Here is a 17,234-nt window from a genome sequence, read left to right on the forward strand (position 1 = left end):
TGCCTCACCTGCTGAGTTACTTCAGCATTTTGTGTCTACCTGCCATACAACTTATGGAAGATGACTTTTCATTCACGGCAGATAAATTATTACGACAATTATCAGCAAAGGTTGGATCAACTGATAAATATTCAAATGTGGATTTACAATTATTTTACTATAAACGGAAGACATCATTGTTTGCAGATGTCTCAAGTGGGGCAGAAACACACATCCCTCGGTCTGTGAGAAGTCAAGTCTCACTACAGCCTTTCTCAGACCATGCCTGCACAACATGGGGATTTATCCATTTCTCAGCTATGATAAAGATTTCTAACATCTAATTTCAACATGGAAGATGGGTAGTGATCATTTTTTACAACTTGTGGCATACCTGAAGAAGGTGTATTAGACAATTGTCCTTGTCACATCACATCTGAACACTAAAGAAGGAGCATCAGTAATCTTCACCATCATCATCGAGATAGCTTTCTATGTAGGTATTACACAGAGCAGCGTTCCAGTATAGGAATCATCCCAGCAGAACTGTTCACCTGCCGTCGATCTCAAATGGACTTGACTTAAAGTGGTAGAATCTTACAGCGTGAAAACAGGCCCTTTGGCCCAACCTACCCAACATGTGCCATCTACACCAGTCCCATCTACCTGTGTTTGCCCCATATCCCCCTAAACCTATCCTATCCATGTAAAGTGCGACTTTAATGCAGCCTTGCCACGGACAAGGGAGTGGAGGGTCAGCCATTCAAACAAATGCAAGTGTAGTAATCGCATCTCAATAACTCAGTGGGGAATTGACAAAAAGAAGGCCTTTGTGTTGCAAGGTGCAGTGGAGTGCTGGAACTAATACACTGGTACATTGAGTTGGGATCAGAGGATGCTTAGTACAAATTGGAGGACATGTGGTGAGTGTCCCTGATGGGCCAAGTGATTACACAAAGAGATGAACCAGAAGATACTGGAGAGATCTGTGATGTGTAATTTATTCCAGGAGTGGACATAACCAACAGCAAATCAACAGAGAGGTAAGGTCAGGATGTCAGATAACCTTCAGTTTTAAGACATAACCACAATAATTGGACATACAGTTTCAGCGAAGGTTCACTTTTGAGATAAAAGTTACAGACTAAGTTTGTAACTGTGTATATATGGGGGAGAAAATGTCAGATATTCGACCCACCAAGATTCTGTGGGTTGAAGGCCTGAATCTGTGCTGTACCTCTCTATGTAAGAGCTGTTCCTTAAGTTAATAATAATAATAATAAATACTTTATTGATCCCCTCAGGGACATTCAGATGTCCAGAAGCCAACAACCAACAAACCCACACATTTAGAACAAAAGCAGACAAAAAATACATAAATGTCACCTTCTTGAGGCAGCTCCCTTGTGTAGACGGTTTCATTGGTGGGGAAGACTGTGCCTGTGATGGTCCGGGCTGAGTTCACTACTCTCTGTAAACAATGAACAGCAGGCTGATGTATGTATTCCTGTTATGTCGAGGATGCAGAACAGAATGGAGAGCCAGTGAGATTATCTACTGTTGCGATGATAGGCAGATTGAAATGGATCCAGGTTATTTGTGAGGCGGGAGTTGATTTCTGCCGTAACCAACCTCTTGAAGTACTTTGTTACAATTGATGTAAGTACTATCAGACGGTAGTCTCTTTGGGTACCAGTACAATAGATGCGATTCTGAAGAAGTTTTGATAAACTTCAGTTACAAATGGAGTATCTGATCAACACACTTACAGCTGGTTGTGATTGTCCTAATGTGGGTGCATTCGATTAACATCGTTCCACGGATGACAGATTTCAGCTATAAGTTTAAACTGGAGACACTAAGCTGCAAAGAAGGTTGAGGGAAGATTGGTTGAAGTGTATTGAGGAGCCTGACTGATCCAGTCAAAGACCGCATATCTGATATGACAGTGGGTATGTATCTGACCTGTACTGTCAACCCAGGATCTGGGCCTGGGTTCCACCAGCACAGGTAGAGAGTTTATATCCAAATGACAACATTTGTTTGAAATCAAACATGTACAATACATATTTGCCGTATGATGGTGTTTGAGGGCCCTAGGGGTTGACAGGTATGACACAGGGAAGATTTGCTGGCCAGGTGTGACTCCTGATTCCACAGACTGTGGTTGTACAGAGACGCTGTAGTTGCTGGAGGTCTGTATACACCGTGAACAAATACTGATGTTTGGGGGCAGAGATTAAAGGGAAACTTTGGGAAAACCTTTCCACTCAGATAGAAGTGATAGGAGCAGAATTAGGCCATTCAGACCATCAAGTCTACTCCATCCTTCAATCATGGCTGATCCATCTCTCCCTCTAACCCCATTCTCCTGCCTTCTCCCTATAACCTCTGACACCAGCACTAATCAAGAATCTATCTCTGCCTTAAATATATCCATTGACTTGCCTCCACAGCCTTCTTTGGTAATTAATACCACAGATTCACCACCCTCTGACTAAAGAAATTCCTCCTCATCTCCTTCCTAAAGGAACATCCTTTAATTCTGAGGCATGACCTCTGGTCCAAGTTTCTCACACTAGTGGAAACATCCTCTCCACATCCACTCTATTCAGGCCTTTCATTATTCGTTAAGTTTCAATGAGGTTTCCCAGTGCCATGAAATGCTCATCATATGTTAACCCACTCATGCCCGGCATTTATGGAGAAAGTCCCTGCATGTGAAAGTGATGGAAACAAAATCAATCAAAGGCTTCAAAACAGAACTGGATGTGTGTTTGAGAAAGAATAATTTACAGAGCATTGTGGAAAGAGTGAGGAAATGGATTGTTGTGGGAGCCAGCACGGACTCAATGGGCCAAATGGCTGCCTTTTGTGGTGTAATAACTCTTGAGTGCATGCTAGTGAGTCTGTCCTGGCTATTGTGGAGCAAAGCTCTTGATTGAACATTGGTAGTGAAATAAAAGGCAGAGGCAGACACATTAGTTAGTGGAGAACTAATTAGACAATGATAATTAAAAGGAGGCGAGAGAAGGGAAATATATGCAACACCACTGATACACAGCATATAAGTGGGTGGTGAATCTGTGGAATTCTTTACCACAAACGGTTGTGAAGGCCAAGTCAGTGGAAATTTTTAAGGCAGAGATAGATTGATTCTTGATTAGTGCGGGTGTCAGGGGTTATGGGGAGAGGAAAGGAGAATGGAGGGAGAGATAGGTCAGCCATGATTGAATAGCGGAGTAGACGATGGGCCGAATGGCCTAATTCTGCTCCTATCACTTATGATCTTACGATCCAAGCTGCTGTATCGGCCAACAAGCCAAGCATCACATGTGGCGGACAGAGGAGATCGGGAAGTATGATGCTCGAATGCAGTTAACCCTAACCCTCACGAGTGCAGTATTGGGGAAGAGTATCTGTGCTTCCTCACAATAAGCAGACATCTAATGAATGTGTGCTGATCCTGATAGTTATTGACGGTAATATTCCATGGCCCACTGACCCACCAGTGGAAACATCTGGAAGGTCAGTTACAACTGAGCACTGAACGTGTGTGCTTTATAGTACAGACTAAGAGCAGACGAGAACAAAGATGTCAAATTCCAAACTTCTTCAGTAAATGTGTAACTTACTCAGCCAAATAATAACTCTCTGCACCAAGATATAAAAATATTTCCACAAAACTATGCATGAAACAAGATTGTTTTTACCCTGAGCTGCTATTGCAGAGTTATTGATCATTGCTGAACAAATCAAATGTGTCACAATACTCACTTTAGCACCATTAAACATTGCTGTTGTTTCTGTAGTTAATGCAAGAAGATTATTGAATGTGGAGTATCTAGCTCTGTCCTGTAGTCACTCTGTTCAAAAACACATTACATTTTGACCAGAAATATAGACAAAGGAAATATTTCAGTGCTAAATTAAAGAACAAGACATATAATGCTATTAGTTATCTCAAGAAGTTGCAAAGTGCTACATGGCCAATTAAGAACATTTCAAGCATAATCGGTATTATAATGTATTCCCATGAATCTCAATTTATTAATGATCAGATATGCTGTTAGTGAACTGCATATGCTGGCCAAGCTGCCAGGAATAAGGTGCCTGATTGTCTTTAAGAAAGTGCTGTGGGAACTGTCACCTCCACCTGAGAGGACAGGGGCTGTTTGGCATTAACAGAGATGATGCAAGTGGGACTGGCTCAGTTAGGCCACCTCTCTGTACGGACAAGTTGGGGCAAAGGGCCGGTTCCGTGCTGCATATGTTGAGGCTTTTGGAGAAGCGCATGGATACCGCATGGATATGCAGGGAATGGAGGGCACAGACATTGTGGGCCGAAGGGTCTGTTCCAGTGCTGTACTGTTCTATATTCTATACAACTATGACTCTTCAACTAACTGAGCCATCTTCTGCCAATTCAGTAGACAGATAGATCCTTTGCTACTATATTTTTAAATAGTTCTGAAAATACTGGACAATATTCTTCCCATAAACCTGCATTACCAAGGACTGCGTGGGTTTCCTCACGAGGTCACCTCACTTTCCAAAGATGCCGGTATGATCATTGGCAACCGTGTAGGTGTCTATTACAGGTGTTTAATACAGGTGTGTAGTACAGGTGTCTAGTACAGGTGAGTGGAAGCATCCAGGGGAAGTTAATAGGAAAGGGGATAGAATAAACAGATCGGTAAGAATGAGTGACACAAAAAGCTGGAGTAACTCAGTGGGTCAGGCAGCATCTGTGGAGAACATGGATAGGTGACGTTTCACAGAGTGCTGGAGTAACTCAGCGGGTCAGGCAGCATCTCTGGAGAGAAGGAATGGGTGATGTTTCGGGTCGATACGACTCCGTATGAATGTGCGCTTGCTGGTCAGTGTGGACTTGATGGGCCAAAGGGACTGTATTCATTCTGTGTGATTCTGTGAATTTGACAGCTAAGTAGCAAGAAGAAGCATCAGCCTTGGCCTACGCAGCGTGAAGACAATATGAGCAGCAATCTCTGGCTAAATCCCTGATGGAACTGTGTGGTCCCTGCTCGCATGACCACGCAAGAAGTCAGTGAATGGGAAACTTGTTTATTTTTGCTATTTTCTCAACTGTTGATGATCCAGCTCTTTGAATAAGTATATTATTTTTCCAGTCATCTGTGGCTTTTAAATGTTTAAGAAGGAACTGCAGATGCTGGAAAATCAAACGTAGACAAAAATGCTGGAGAAATCTATGGAGCGAAGGAAATAGGCAACGTTTCGGGCTGAAGGGTTTCGGCCCAAAACGTTGCCTATTTCCTTCGCTCCAGAGATGCTGCCTCATCCGGTGAGTTTCTCCAGCATTTCTGTCTACCTGTGGCTTTTAAATGATGCGTTAATAGCTTCTTGTTCTGTTCTTTGTCATCAGGCTATTTTCTCCAAGACGTGGCTGATATCATCCTGAATGGACAGTCTCGAGCTTCCTGGGAATTCCTTTTACACCATCTCCTGGTATTTATGCCCTTGAGCTCAGGAATTAGACGGCATTTCAAATCAGCTTGTAGCATTAAAGGGGTTAAAGTGAATTGGGTCGAATTGGGTCGCATGGATCAGTCTGAAGAAGGGTTTCGGCCCGAAACGTCACCTCCGCTCCATAGATGCTGCTGCACCCGCTGAGTTTCTCCAGCATTTTTATGTACCTTCGTTTTTCCAGCATCTGCATTTCCTTCTTGAACAAAGTGAATTGGGTTGTGGGTTGTAAAAACTTTCTCTCCCCAGCCTAGTCAAGTACTACACTGAGAATGCATCAGTAGTCATAGCAACGGTCAGTGTTATCTGCTGTTGTATCACAGGGTGTAATTTTATGAGTCACGGTGTCAGCAGGGAGCTTTGTTTGATGAAATCACGTACCCAGAACTCCTGATGATGTGGTGCACGACTGTAGCCACTCAGCCCACTGCACAGTCTGTTATATCTCAATACAACAACTCATCTTCAGAAATAACATGGCAGATGCTGGGAATACTCAGCAGTCGGTAGGATCTGGAAAGTGAAAGATAACCGTGTATCAAAGCTGGAAAAAAAGTTAGAACATATGTTGTGAGTGATGTGTAAGAATGAACTGCAGATGCTGGTTTAAACTGAAGATAGACACAAAGTGCTGGAGTAACTCAGCGGGACAGGCAGCATCTCTGGAGAGAAGGGATGGGTGACGTTTCGGGTCGACACCTTTCTACAGACTCAAGTTGTGAGCATTGGAATGTCTGCTAGGATGGAAACCAATACAATACAATACAATACAATACAATTTATTGTCATTTGAGCCCCAGTGAGGCTCAAACGAAATTCTGTTTCCACAGCCATACAAACAAAGACAATTTCCTAGACATACACACAATTTAATTCACACAAACATCCATCCATGATGGAAGGCAAAGTCTTTTCTCTCCCCTGTTCTCCATGTCTCTCCCGATATCCAAGCCCCAGGTGGGCGATGATAAGTCCCACGACCATTTTAGGCCGTGCCGGGCGATTTACGGCCCCGCTCCCGGTCTAAATGTCACAAAGTTGGAGCCCCCGGCAGGCGCTGGAATGTCCCACGGCCATGAAGCCATGCCGGGCGATGTACGTCCCCGCTCCGGGTCGTTCCAACCCCGCGACACGGGCTGGATAAGTCGCGTTGCGGGAGCTCCGGGAAGCGGTCTCTCTCTCCCCCCGGACCCGCGAGCTCCCGATGCCCCAGTCCACCGGACCTGCGGCTGCGTTGCTGGAGCCTCCGAGCCCCAGGAGTCGCGTTGCAGCAGCGAGTCACCACCGCTCTCCACGCTCCGAGGCCGGCCAGCCCCACCATGGTGAGTAGTCCGCAGCTCTGCAGTCTCCCGAGCCCCCGGGTCGTTCAGGTTGGAGGCCGCTCCACGGTGCTAGGCCCCAACGACAACGGAGACCGACAGGGAAAAGGTTTTAAACGGGTCTCCCGAACAGGGAAGAGATTTTAAACGGTTTCCCCCTCCCCCCCCGCCCCCCCACACATATACACATTTAAAACTAGTATTAAAAAAACACCAACACTACATTTAACTAGACAAAAAATAAAAAAGACAGACAGGCCACACCGTCAGCTGCTCCACCTCATCCCGGTAGGCGTACTCGTCCCCCCCGGAGATGAGTCCCACCACCGTAGTGTCATCCGCAAATTTGACAATGGTGTTGCTGTGGTGGGCGGGGGTGCAGTCATGTGTGTAGATGGTGTAGAGCAGGGGGCTCAGTACACAGCCCTGTGGAGAGCCGGTACTGAGGCTGAGGGCCGTGGATGTATGATGGCCCACTCTGACACTATGGGCATGAGTTTGTTAACTGGAGCCAATCTATTCCGGTACTGAGGCTGAGGGCCGTGGATGTATGATGGCCCACTCTGACACTATGGGCATGAGTTTGTTAACTGGAGCCAATCTATTCACTTATTTCTGTTCCTCCTCCTCCTCGTCTCTGATGTCTGCCCTCACCAGGGATTGGTACCTCTCCCCATCAGCATGGTCCCACTCCTTTCCCTTCTACCAGATTATCTCTCGTATTTTCTTTCTGTATGGGAGGAGGCCATTTGGTCCACTAAGTCTCTACTGGCTGTCAGCTCATTTCCTTGTTCTTTGCTCACACTCATCTCCTCATTCTCCTGTTGTCCACCTTCACTTGGGGATGCTACTGTAACCATTTAACCTGACAGCATGCTAAAACATATTTTAAAAGCCACAGATGGCTAGAAAAACAGTATGCATATTCAAAGATCTGGATCATCAACAAATTGAACAGTGAAGAAAATAGCAAGAGTAAAGAAGTTTCCCACCCACTGGCTTCATACAGTACGTGGTCATGAGACCAGGGACCTGCACAGTGCCTTTGGGATGTGGGCGGAAACCCACAGAGACACAGGATGAACCATGTGAACTCCACACAATCAGCAGCCAGTGTGGGGGTTGAAACCACGGGAATGATGTGGTAACACCGCCAACTCCTGCACTGTCATGCCACACCACTCTGCCACCTTCTATGCCCCTTTGATCTCCTTGCTGAGATGGTGTCACTAGCACTGGTGTGTGGATGGGACGGGAGGCAGACACCTCATGTGAGATAATTAGCCAGGAAGAACTGAGGGAGCACATCCACACATCTGTCTGACCTACACCTGCAGAGTTTGCAGTCCCTTTATGGAGGTGGGATGTAACCACCATCATGTAGACTGGTTCAGGGGAGCTCCTCACAGGTTCTCATATCAGGAAACTAAATGCCTCAATGTTTCTGGTAAATCCTGCAACCATTAAGTGTCAAAGTTTTCAAGAAGGAACTGCAGATGCTGGAAGGTCGAAGGTACACAAAATTGCTGGAGAAACTCAGCGGGTGCAGCAGCATCTATGGAGTGAAGAAAATAGGCGACGTTTCGGGCCGAAACCCTTCTTCAGACCATTAAGTGTCAGATGTGCGCTGCTGCTTCTGTAACATTTGATTCCATTTCCCGCTCCTCAGCAGAGGGGACAGCCCGTATGAAGGCAACATTCAGACATCAGTAGATAAACGGCAAATAATCTTTGCTTCATAAATGGTGCACCACTGGCGAACTCCAACAAGACCTCCCTCGGTATTGAGTGGCATTACCATCAACATCAATGGTATCACCATTGACTGTCAACTCAGCTACACCAGCAACATGGCATTGAGAGCAGGCTCGGTATCTGTTGCAGTTGACTAAGCTCCTGAAGCCCAATACCTTCCCACCATCGACAGGCTGCAAGTCAGAAGCCTGATGGTGCACCTGCCCCTTGCTGGGATGAGGTAGTCTCAGTAACTCTCAAAAAACCTAATACCATCCAGAAGATACAAGTGTATGAATCGGGAAAAGGAGTAAGTCGCTTGCCCGCTCAAGTCTGGGATTTAAACAACATACGCCTTGCCAAACAGAATTGTTTTTATCTCCTTTCTGTTTCCGGCTAGTAAGCCAATCCATACTAATATATTATTTCATACAACAGATTTTAATTTTCTTCAATATACTTGGAAATAGTATTATTTCAAATGCCTTCAGAATATCAAAATGCAGTACACCCACCTTTATCCACATATCACCTGTTCAATGAACTCCAATCTACACTGGTCAAACTCCAATACACTATGGCCAAACTCCAATACACTATGGCCAAACTCCAGTACACTGGTCAAACTTCAATACACTATGGCCAAACTCCAATACACTATGGCCAAACTCCAATACACTGGTCAAACTCCAATACACTATGGTCAAACTCCAGTACACTGGCCAAACTCCAATACACTGGTCAAACTTCAATACACTATGGCCAAACTCCAATACACTATGGTCAAACTCCAATACACTGGTCAAACTCCAATACACTATGGTCAAACTCCAGTACACTGGCCAAACTCCAATACACTATGGTCAAACTCCAGTACACTGGCCAAACTCCAATACACTGGTCAAACTTCAATACACTATGGTCAAACTCCAGTACACTGGCCAAACTCCAATACACTGGTCAAACTTCAATACACTATGGCCAAACTCCAATACACTATGGTCAAACTCCAATACACTATGGTCAAACTCCAATACACTATGGCCAAACTCCAATACACTATGGCCAAACTCCAATACACTGGTCAAACTCCAATACACTATGGCCAAACTCCAATACACTATGGTCAAATTCCAATACACTGGCCAAACTCCAGTACACTAAAAATGAATAGAGAATAAATAATTATTTTCCTTCCTCTTGATAAGCAAAATATGGATAGGAACCCTAATCCTAAATAGGTTCCCAACCCGAAACTTCATCTATCCATGCTCTCCAGAGATGCTGCCTGACCCACTGAGTTACTCCAGCACTCTGTGTCTTTCCTTGGAAAAGCAGCATCTGTATTTCATTGTTTCTACATAGGAAACCTAAATGTTGTGAAGACCTAATACAAAAGAATATCTGAAATTAAATCAGCAATGCTGGTAATCGTGGGTTAGCCAGCTCCTATGGAAGGAGAAACTTTAATGTTTCAAGTCAGTGACCTATTATTTGAACAAACTGGGTGGGATATACCCTGGGACTGAAAGAGGGCCAGTGGTTCGAAATCAGTAATCTTATGTGGTCTGTTTTACTTTTACATTGACGACTGCTTTGGGGCCACCTCCTGCACCGACACACAACTGACTGACTTCATCCGCTTCACCACTAACTTCCATCCATCAATCAAATACACCTGGACCATTTCCCTACCATTCCTTGACCTCACTATCTCCATCGGAGGTGATAGACTTTTGACTGACATCCACTATAAACCCACTGACTCCCATGGCTATCTAGACTACACTTCTTCCCACCCTGCTTCCTATAAGGACTCCATCCCCTACTCCCAATTCCTCCGTCTACGCCGCATCTGCTCCCAGGATGAGGCATTCCACACCAGGGCATCTGAAATGTCCTCATTCTTCAGGGAACGGGGGTTCCCCTCCTCCACCATAGATGAGGCTCGCACCAGGGTCTCTTCCATACCCCATAACACTGCTCTCTCTCCCCATCCCCCTACTCGCAACAAGGGCAGTGTCCCCCTAGTCCTCACCTTTCACCCCACCAGCCGTCACATACAACAAGTAATCCTGCGTCAGTTTCGCCACCTCCAACGTGACCCCACCACTCGCCACATCTTCCCATCTCCCCCATGTCTGCCTTCCGCAAAGACCGCTCCCTCCGCAACTCCCTTGTCAATTCTTCCCTTCCCTCCCGTACCACCCCCTCCCCGGGCACTTTCCCTTGCAACCGCAAGAGATGCTACACTTGTCGCTTTACCTCCCCCCTCAACTCCATTCAAGGACCCAAGCAGTCGTTCCAGGTGCGACAGAGGTTCACCTGCATCTCCTCCAACCTCATCTATTGCATCCGCTGCTCTAGATGTCAGCTGACTAAGTGAGACTAAGTTGGCGATCGTTTCGCCGTACACCTCCGCTCGGTCCGCATTAACCAACCTGACCTCCCAGTGGCTCAGCACTTCAATTCCCCCTCCCATTCCGTATCCGACCTCTCTGTCCTGGGTCTCCTCCATGGCCAGAGCGAGCAGCACCGGAAATTGGAGGAACAGCACCTCATATGGGGAGTTTGCATCCTGGGGGCATGAGCATTGAATTCTCCCAATTTTGTTAGCCCTTGCTGTCTCCTCCCCTTCCTATCTCTCCCTCAGCCCTCAGGCTCCTCCTCCTCCTTTTTTCTTTCTTCTCCCCACCACCCCCCCCACATCAGTCTGAAGAAGGGTTTTGGCCCGAAACGTTGCCTATTTCCTTCGCTCCATAGATTCTGCTGCACCCGCTGAGTTTCTCCAGCATTTTTGTGTACCTTTACTTTTACATTTTCTTATTAAGATGACAAAGATAAACTTAGTACAAACCCACATGGCAAAGATTTATTCTTTACAAATGAATAAAATAGAGCAGCAGGAAAGACTTTCAGTGTTGAAAATATTAGCATCTTAATCATGAGATCTACAGGGTAGTATAATGATGTTAGCATTTCACTGTTGGAATAAACAGCGCCTTCAAGTTTATTTTTAGTCTATGTCTGATTAAGTTGCTGACAATCTGTCATGTAAATTTTAACATTAGTATGTGGGTTAATCATAAGATCACAGCAGTTTGGAATCTTACAGATCAGCCAGGCAGCAGATAAATTTACATAATGACAATCAGCCCGCAACAAGACATTAAAGAAATCACAAGAGATCAGTGAAATCATTGTTCGTCCTGAACCCAATGTGAAGACTGTTTAATACACACACCCTTGTGATACCAGTGGAACTATGAACAGTGCCATTTCTGTTATTATCAGAAGTGGAAAATGGCTAATGTAAATGCAGCAACTTATAATGGTATTGGGGGTGAAATGCGTAGACTGGTGCCATTAGCTCTCAGAATTCTGCTATCTAGATATAGTGCCTAGTCTTGTTCTTGACAACACAGCTCAGAGGTTCTGGGAAGGGCCTGTGAAGAGTTCTCCAAAATGTATTTAAAATAAAAATTGGATGAGGCTTGCAGTGTGAATTTTTAATTATTCTCCCTAGAGCACAATATTGGAGATGTATTCACGCTACACCCTTGATTCAAACCTGCTCTCCAAAACAAATGTCTACCACTGGCAGTCTCTTTTGTGTAAGAAGGAACTGCAGATGTTGGTTTAAACCGAAGATAGACACAAAAAACTGGTGTAACTCAGTGGGACAGGCAGCATCTGTGGAGAGAAGGAATGGGTGGCGTTTTGGGTCGAGACCCTTCTTCAGACTGGTTAAGGATAAGAGAAACGAGAAATACTGACAGTGATGTGGATAAAGAACAATGAATGAAAGATATGCAAAAAAGTAACGGTTAAAGGAAATAGGCCATTGTTAGCTGTTTGTAGGGTGAAAACGAGAAGCTAGTGCGACTTGGGTGGAGGAGGGATAGAGAGAGAGGGAATGCCGGGGCTACCTGAAGTGAGAGAAATCAATATTCATACCACTGGGCTGTAAGTTGCCCAAGCGAAATATGAGATGTTTTACCACCAATTTGCATTTAGCCTCACTCTGACAATGGAGGAGACAGAAAGGTCTGTGTAGGAATGGGAAGGAGAATTAAAGTGTCCAGCAACCGGGAGATCAGGTTAGTTCATGCGGGCTGAACGAAGGTGTTCAGTGAAACGATCACCCAGTCTACGTTTGGTCTCGCCCATGTACAAGAGTCTACATCCTGAACAACGGATAGATTAGATGAGGTTGGAGGAGGTGCAAGTGAACCTCTGCCTAACCTGGAAGGACTGTCGGGGTCCCTGGACAGAGTTGAGGGAGGAGATAGAGCGACAGGTGTTGCATCTCCTGCGGTTCCAGGGGAAGGTACATGGGGAGAGGATGGTTTTGCAGGGAAGGGATGAGTTAACCAGGGAGTTGCGGAGGGAACGGTCTCCGTGGAAGGAGGAAAGAAGTGTAGTTGGGAAAATGTGGCTGGTGGTGGGATCCCATTGGAGGTGGCGGAAAATTCGGAGGATTATGTTATGTCTCTTTTGTTGTCTCTGCACCCTACAACATTCTGCAATGATTTTGTTGTGCAAGTTGTTGAACCATTTGGTCCAATAATTGAGGAATCCGTTTAGAATTAACATGTTGGCAGCTCAGAAGGTAAAGAATTAAAAAAAGAACACATCAAGTTGGGTTATTATAAGGTACACAAAAAAGCTGGAGAAACTCAGCGGGTGCAGCAGCATCTATGGAGCGAAGTAAATAGGCAACGTTTCGGGCCGAAACCCTTCTTCGGTTATTATAAGATTGTAGTTATTTTGAAAAATGACATAAAATATTAGAGTCCTTGCTATTTTTCCAATGTTTCTTTGGAATTAGAAATAACACACAATTTAAACAGTTCCAAAGATGATAACACCACTAAGTGATCTGTGGATTATTGTGAATACTGTGCCAACATTCTGGATATGTTGCTTATTCTTGTGGGGACGGGAGGCCAACAAGTTCAACCAGATGGCAATCATCAAAGCTCCAGACACATCTATTGTTGTGTATTAAGCATTAGCTAGTCTTGGATGATCCAGGGCCTTTGCTGAATGTTTTCTCCATTATTTTCGCACTGTAGCACTAGGGCAGGTTTGGCCTACGTGCCTGGCTGGCTGAGGGTGAGGGACGTTGATTGTGGACTGTTTGCTTTGCTTGCTTCATGCAGCTGGGCCTGATGTAATTAACTGCAATCATTTAGGAGGATGTTTTGCAGGGTAAAATTTGCAATGTATAATAAAGATGTTAAAGGCTGTTGTTCTTCAGAGCAACTAAAATTGTATTTTAATATTAAAGGACTTTATAGAAACATAGAAATTAGGTGCAGGAGTAGGCCATTCGGCCGTTCGAGCCTGCACCGCCATTCAATATGATCACGCTGATCATCCAACTCAGTATCCCGTACCTGCCTTCTCTCCATACCCTCTGATCCCCTTAGCCACAAGGGCCACATCTAACTCCCTCTTAAATATAGCCAATGAACTGGCCTCAACTACCCTCTGCGGCAGAGAGTTCCAGAGATTCACCACTCTCTGTGTGAAAAAAGTTCTTCTCATCTCGGTTTTAAAGGATTTCCCCCTTATCCTTAAGCTGTGACCCCTAGTTCTGGACTTCCCCAACATCGGGAACAATCTTCCTGCATCTAGCCTGTCCAACCCCTTAAGAATTTTGTAAGTTTCTATAAGATCCCCTCTCAATCTCCTAAATTCTAGAGAGTATAAAAACCAAGTCTATCCAGTCTTTCTTCATAAGACAGTCCTGACATCCCAGGAAGCAGTCTGGTGAACCTTCTCTGCACTCCCTCTATAGCAATAATGTCCTTCCTCAGATTTGGAGACCAAAACTGTACGCAATACTCCAGGTGTGGTCTCACCAAGACCCTGTACAACTGCAGTAGAACCTCCCTGCTCCTATACTCAAATCCTTTTGCTATGAAAGCTAACATACCATTCGCTTTCTTCACTGCCTGCTGCACCTGCATGCCTACTTTCAATGACTGGTGTACCATGACACCCAGGTCTCGCTGCATCTCCCCTTTTCCTAATCGGCCACCATTTAGATAATAGTCTGCTTTCCTGTTTTTGCCACCAAAATGGATAACCTCACATTTATCCACATTATACTGCATCTGCCAAACATTTGCCCACTCACCCAGCCTATCCAATTCACCTAGCATCCTCCTCACAGCTAACACTGCCCCCCAGCTTAGTGTCATCTGCAAACTTGGAGATATTGCCTTCAATTCCCTCATCCAGATCATTAATATATATTGTAAATAGCTGGGGTCCCAGCACTGAGCCTTGCGGTACCCCACTAGTCACTGCCCGCCATTGTGAAAAGGACCCGTTTACTCCTACTCTTTGCTTCCTGTTTGCCAGCCAGTTCTCTATCCACATCAATACTGAACCCCCAATGCCGTGTACTTTAAGTTTGTATACTAATCTCTTATGTGGGACCTTGTCGAAAGTCTTCTGGAAGTCCAGATACACCACATCCACTGGTTCTCCCCTATCCACGCTACTAGTTACATCCTCGAAAAATTCTGTAAGATTCGTCAGACATGATTTACCTTTCGTAAATCCATGCTGACTTTGTCCAATGATTTCACCACTTTCCAAATGTGCTGCTATCCCATCTTTAATAACTGACTCTAGCAGTTTCCCCACTACCGATGTTAGACTAACTGGTCTGTAATTCCCCATTTTCTCTCTCCCTCCCTTCTTAAAAAGTGGGGTTACGTTTGCTATCCGCCAATCTTCAGGAACTACTCCAGAATCTAAAGAGTTTTGAAAGATTATTACTAATGCATCCACTATTTCTGGAGCTACTTCCTTAAGTACTCTGGGATGCAGCCTATCTGGCCCTGGGAATTTATCGGCCTTTAATCCATTCAATTTACCCAACACCACTTCCCGGCTAACCTGGATTTCACTCAATTCCTCCAACTCCTTTGACCCGCGGTCCCCTGCTATTTCCAGCAAATTATTTATGTCTTCCTTAGTGAAGACGGAACCAAAGTAGTTATTCAATTGGTCCGCCATATCCTTGTTCCCCATGATCAACTCACCTGATTCTGACTGCAAGGGACCTACATTTGCTTTAACTTATCTTCTCCTTTTTGTCCTAAATTTCAAAGTAGCAGTTCTATAATGAATGGTTGAAGCCAGTAAGTGGATGGAGTCAGGAAATGGGTCAGCCATGGTTACATTAAATGTTAGAATGGGGATGAAGGGCTAAATGACCGACTCTGATCCTGTGCCCCGAGTTTCAGTCTGAAATGCAGATGTCATTTCAGCAGGACTGATTACACCATTGATAGGGAGCTGTGCATGATGGTTTCAAGCATTAGATCATAGAGGTGTTGAAGGTACTATTGTGTATGAAGGTAGACAAATCTCCAGGGCCTAATCAGATATCCAAGGACATTGCGGGAAACTAGAGAGAAAATTGCGGAAGCCCTGGTTGAAATATACACGTCGTCTTTAATTGAGCTGCAGGGAAAATGCTGGGAACTATAGGCCAGTGAGCTTAACATCTGTAGTTGGAAACTTACTACAGAGTATTCTGAGGGATAGGTTATACAGGCATTTGGATGGACAAGGGCTGATTAGGGATAGTCAGTATGGTTTTGTACGTGAGAGGTCGTGTCTCACAAATCTGATTGTTTTTTAAAGATGTGATCAAAAAGTTCCATAAGGGCGGAACTGTAGATGTTATATACATGGATTTCAGTGAGACATTCGACAAGGTTCACAAGTTATAGGAGTAGAATTAGGACATTCGACCCATCGAGTCCACTGCGCCATTCAATCATGGCTGATCTCTGCCTCCTAACCCCATTTTCCTGCCTTCTCCCCATAACCCTTGACACCTGTTCTAATCAAGAATTTGTCTATCTCTGCCTTAAAAATATCTACTGATTTGGCCTCCACAGCCTTCTGTGGCAATGTGTTCCACAGATTAACAACCCTCTCACTGAAGAAGTTCCACCTCACCTCCTTTCTAAAAGAACGTCCTTTAATTCCGAGACTATGACCTAGACTCTCCCATCAGTGGAAACATCCTTTCCACATCCACTTTATCCAGGCCTTTCATCATTCTATAAGTTTCAATGAGGTCACCCCTCACCCCTCAACCTTCCAGCGAGTACAGGCCCAGTGCTCATCATATGCTAACCCACTCATTCCTGGAATCTTTCTTGTAAACCTCCTCTGGACCCTCTCCAGAGCCAGCACATCCTTCCTCAGATATGGGGCCCAATTTTGCTCACAGTACTACAAATGTGGCCTGACCAGTGCCTTAAAGAGTCTAAGCATTACATCCCTGATTTTGTATTCCAGTTTTCTTGATGTAAATGCCAGCATTGAATTTGCCTTCCTTACTACCGATTCGACTTGCAAATTAACTTTTTGAGAGTCCTGCACCAGCGCTCCCAAGTTCCTTTGCACTTCCGATTTCTGGATTCTCTCTATATTCTGTAGTCCTTGCTGCCTCTACATTGCCTGCCCTCCACCTGTCTGAGCATCATCTACAAATTTGGTCACAGCCTGCAATCCGCTTATCCAAATCATTAATATTCAATGTGAAGAGAAGCGGCCCCAGCACCAACCCTTGCGGAACTCCACTAGTCACTGGCAGCTGACCCTCTATCCATGCTAGTATCTTCTCTTTAATACCATGGGCTCTCATCTTCCCTAGCA

General features: G+C 44.9%; 1 protein-coding gene across 2 annotated transcripts in view; it reads left to right on the forward strand.

The window, feature by feature from the left end:
* tlcd1 (TLC domain containing 1) overlaps positions 1-17,234 on the forward strand; it is a 47,157-nt gene that overhangs the window by 15,037 nt on the left and 14,886 nt on the right. For both annotated transcript variants that reach the window (XM_055658193.1, XM_055658194.1), the window contains one exon: positions 5,384-5,466. In XM_055658193.1, coding sequence (XP_055514168.1) covers positions 5,384-5,466 — 83 coding nt within the window. The remainder of the gene's footprint in view (positions 1-5,383; positions 5,467-17,234) is intronic.

The sequence above is a fragment of the Leucoraja erinacea genome, chromosome 28, assembly GCF_028641065.1.
Source record: "Leucoraja erinacea ecotype New England chromosome 28, Leri_hhj_1, whole genome shotgun sequence".
Taxonomy (NCBI): domain Eukaryota; kingdom Metazoa; phylum Chordata; class Chondrichthyes; order Rajiformes; family Rajidae; genus Leucoraja; species Leucoraja erinaceus.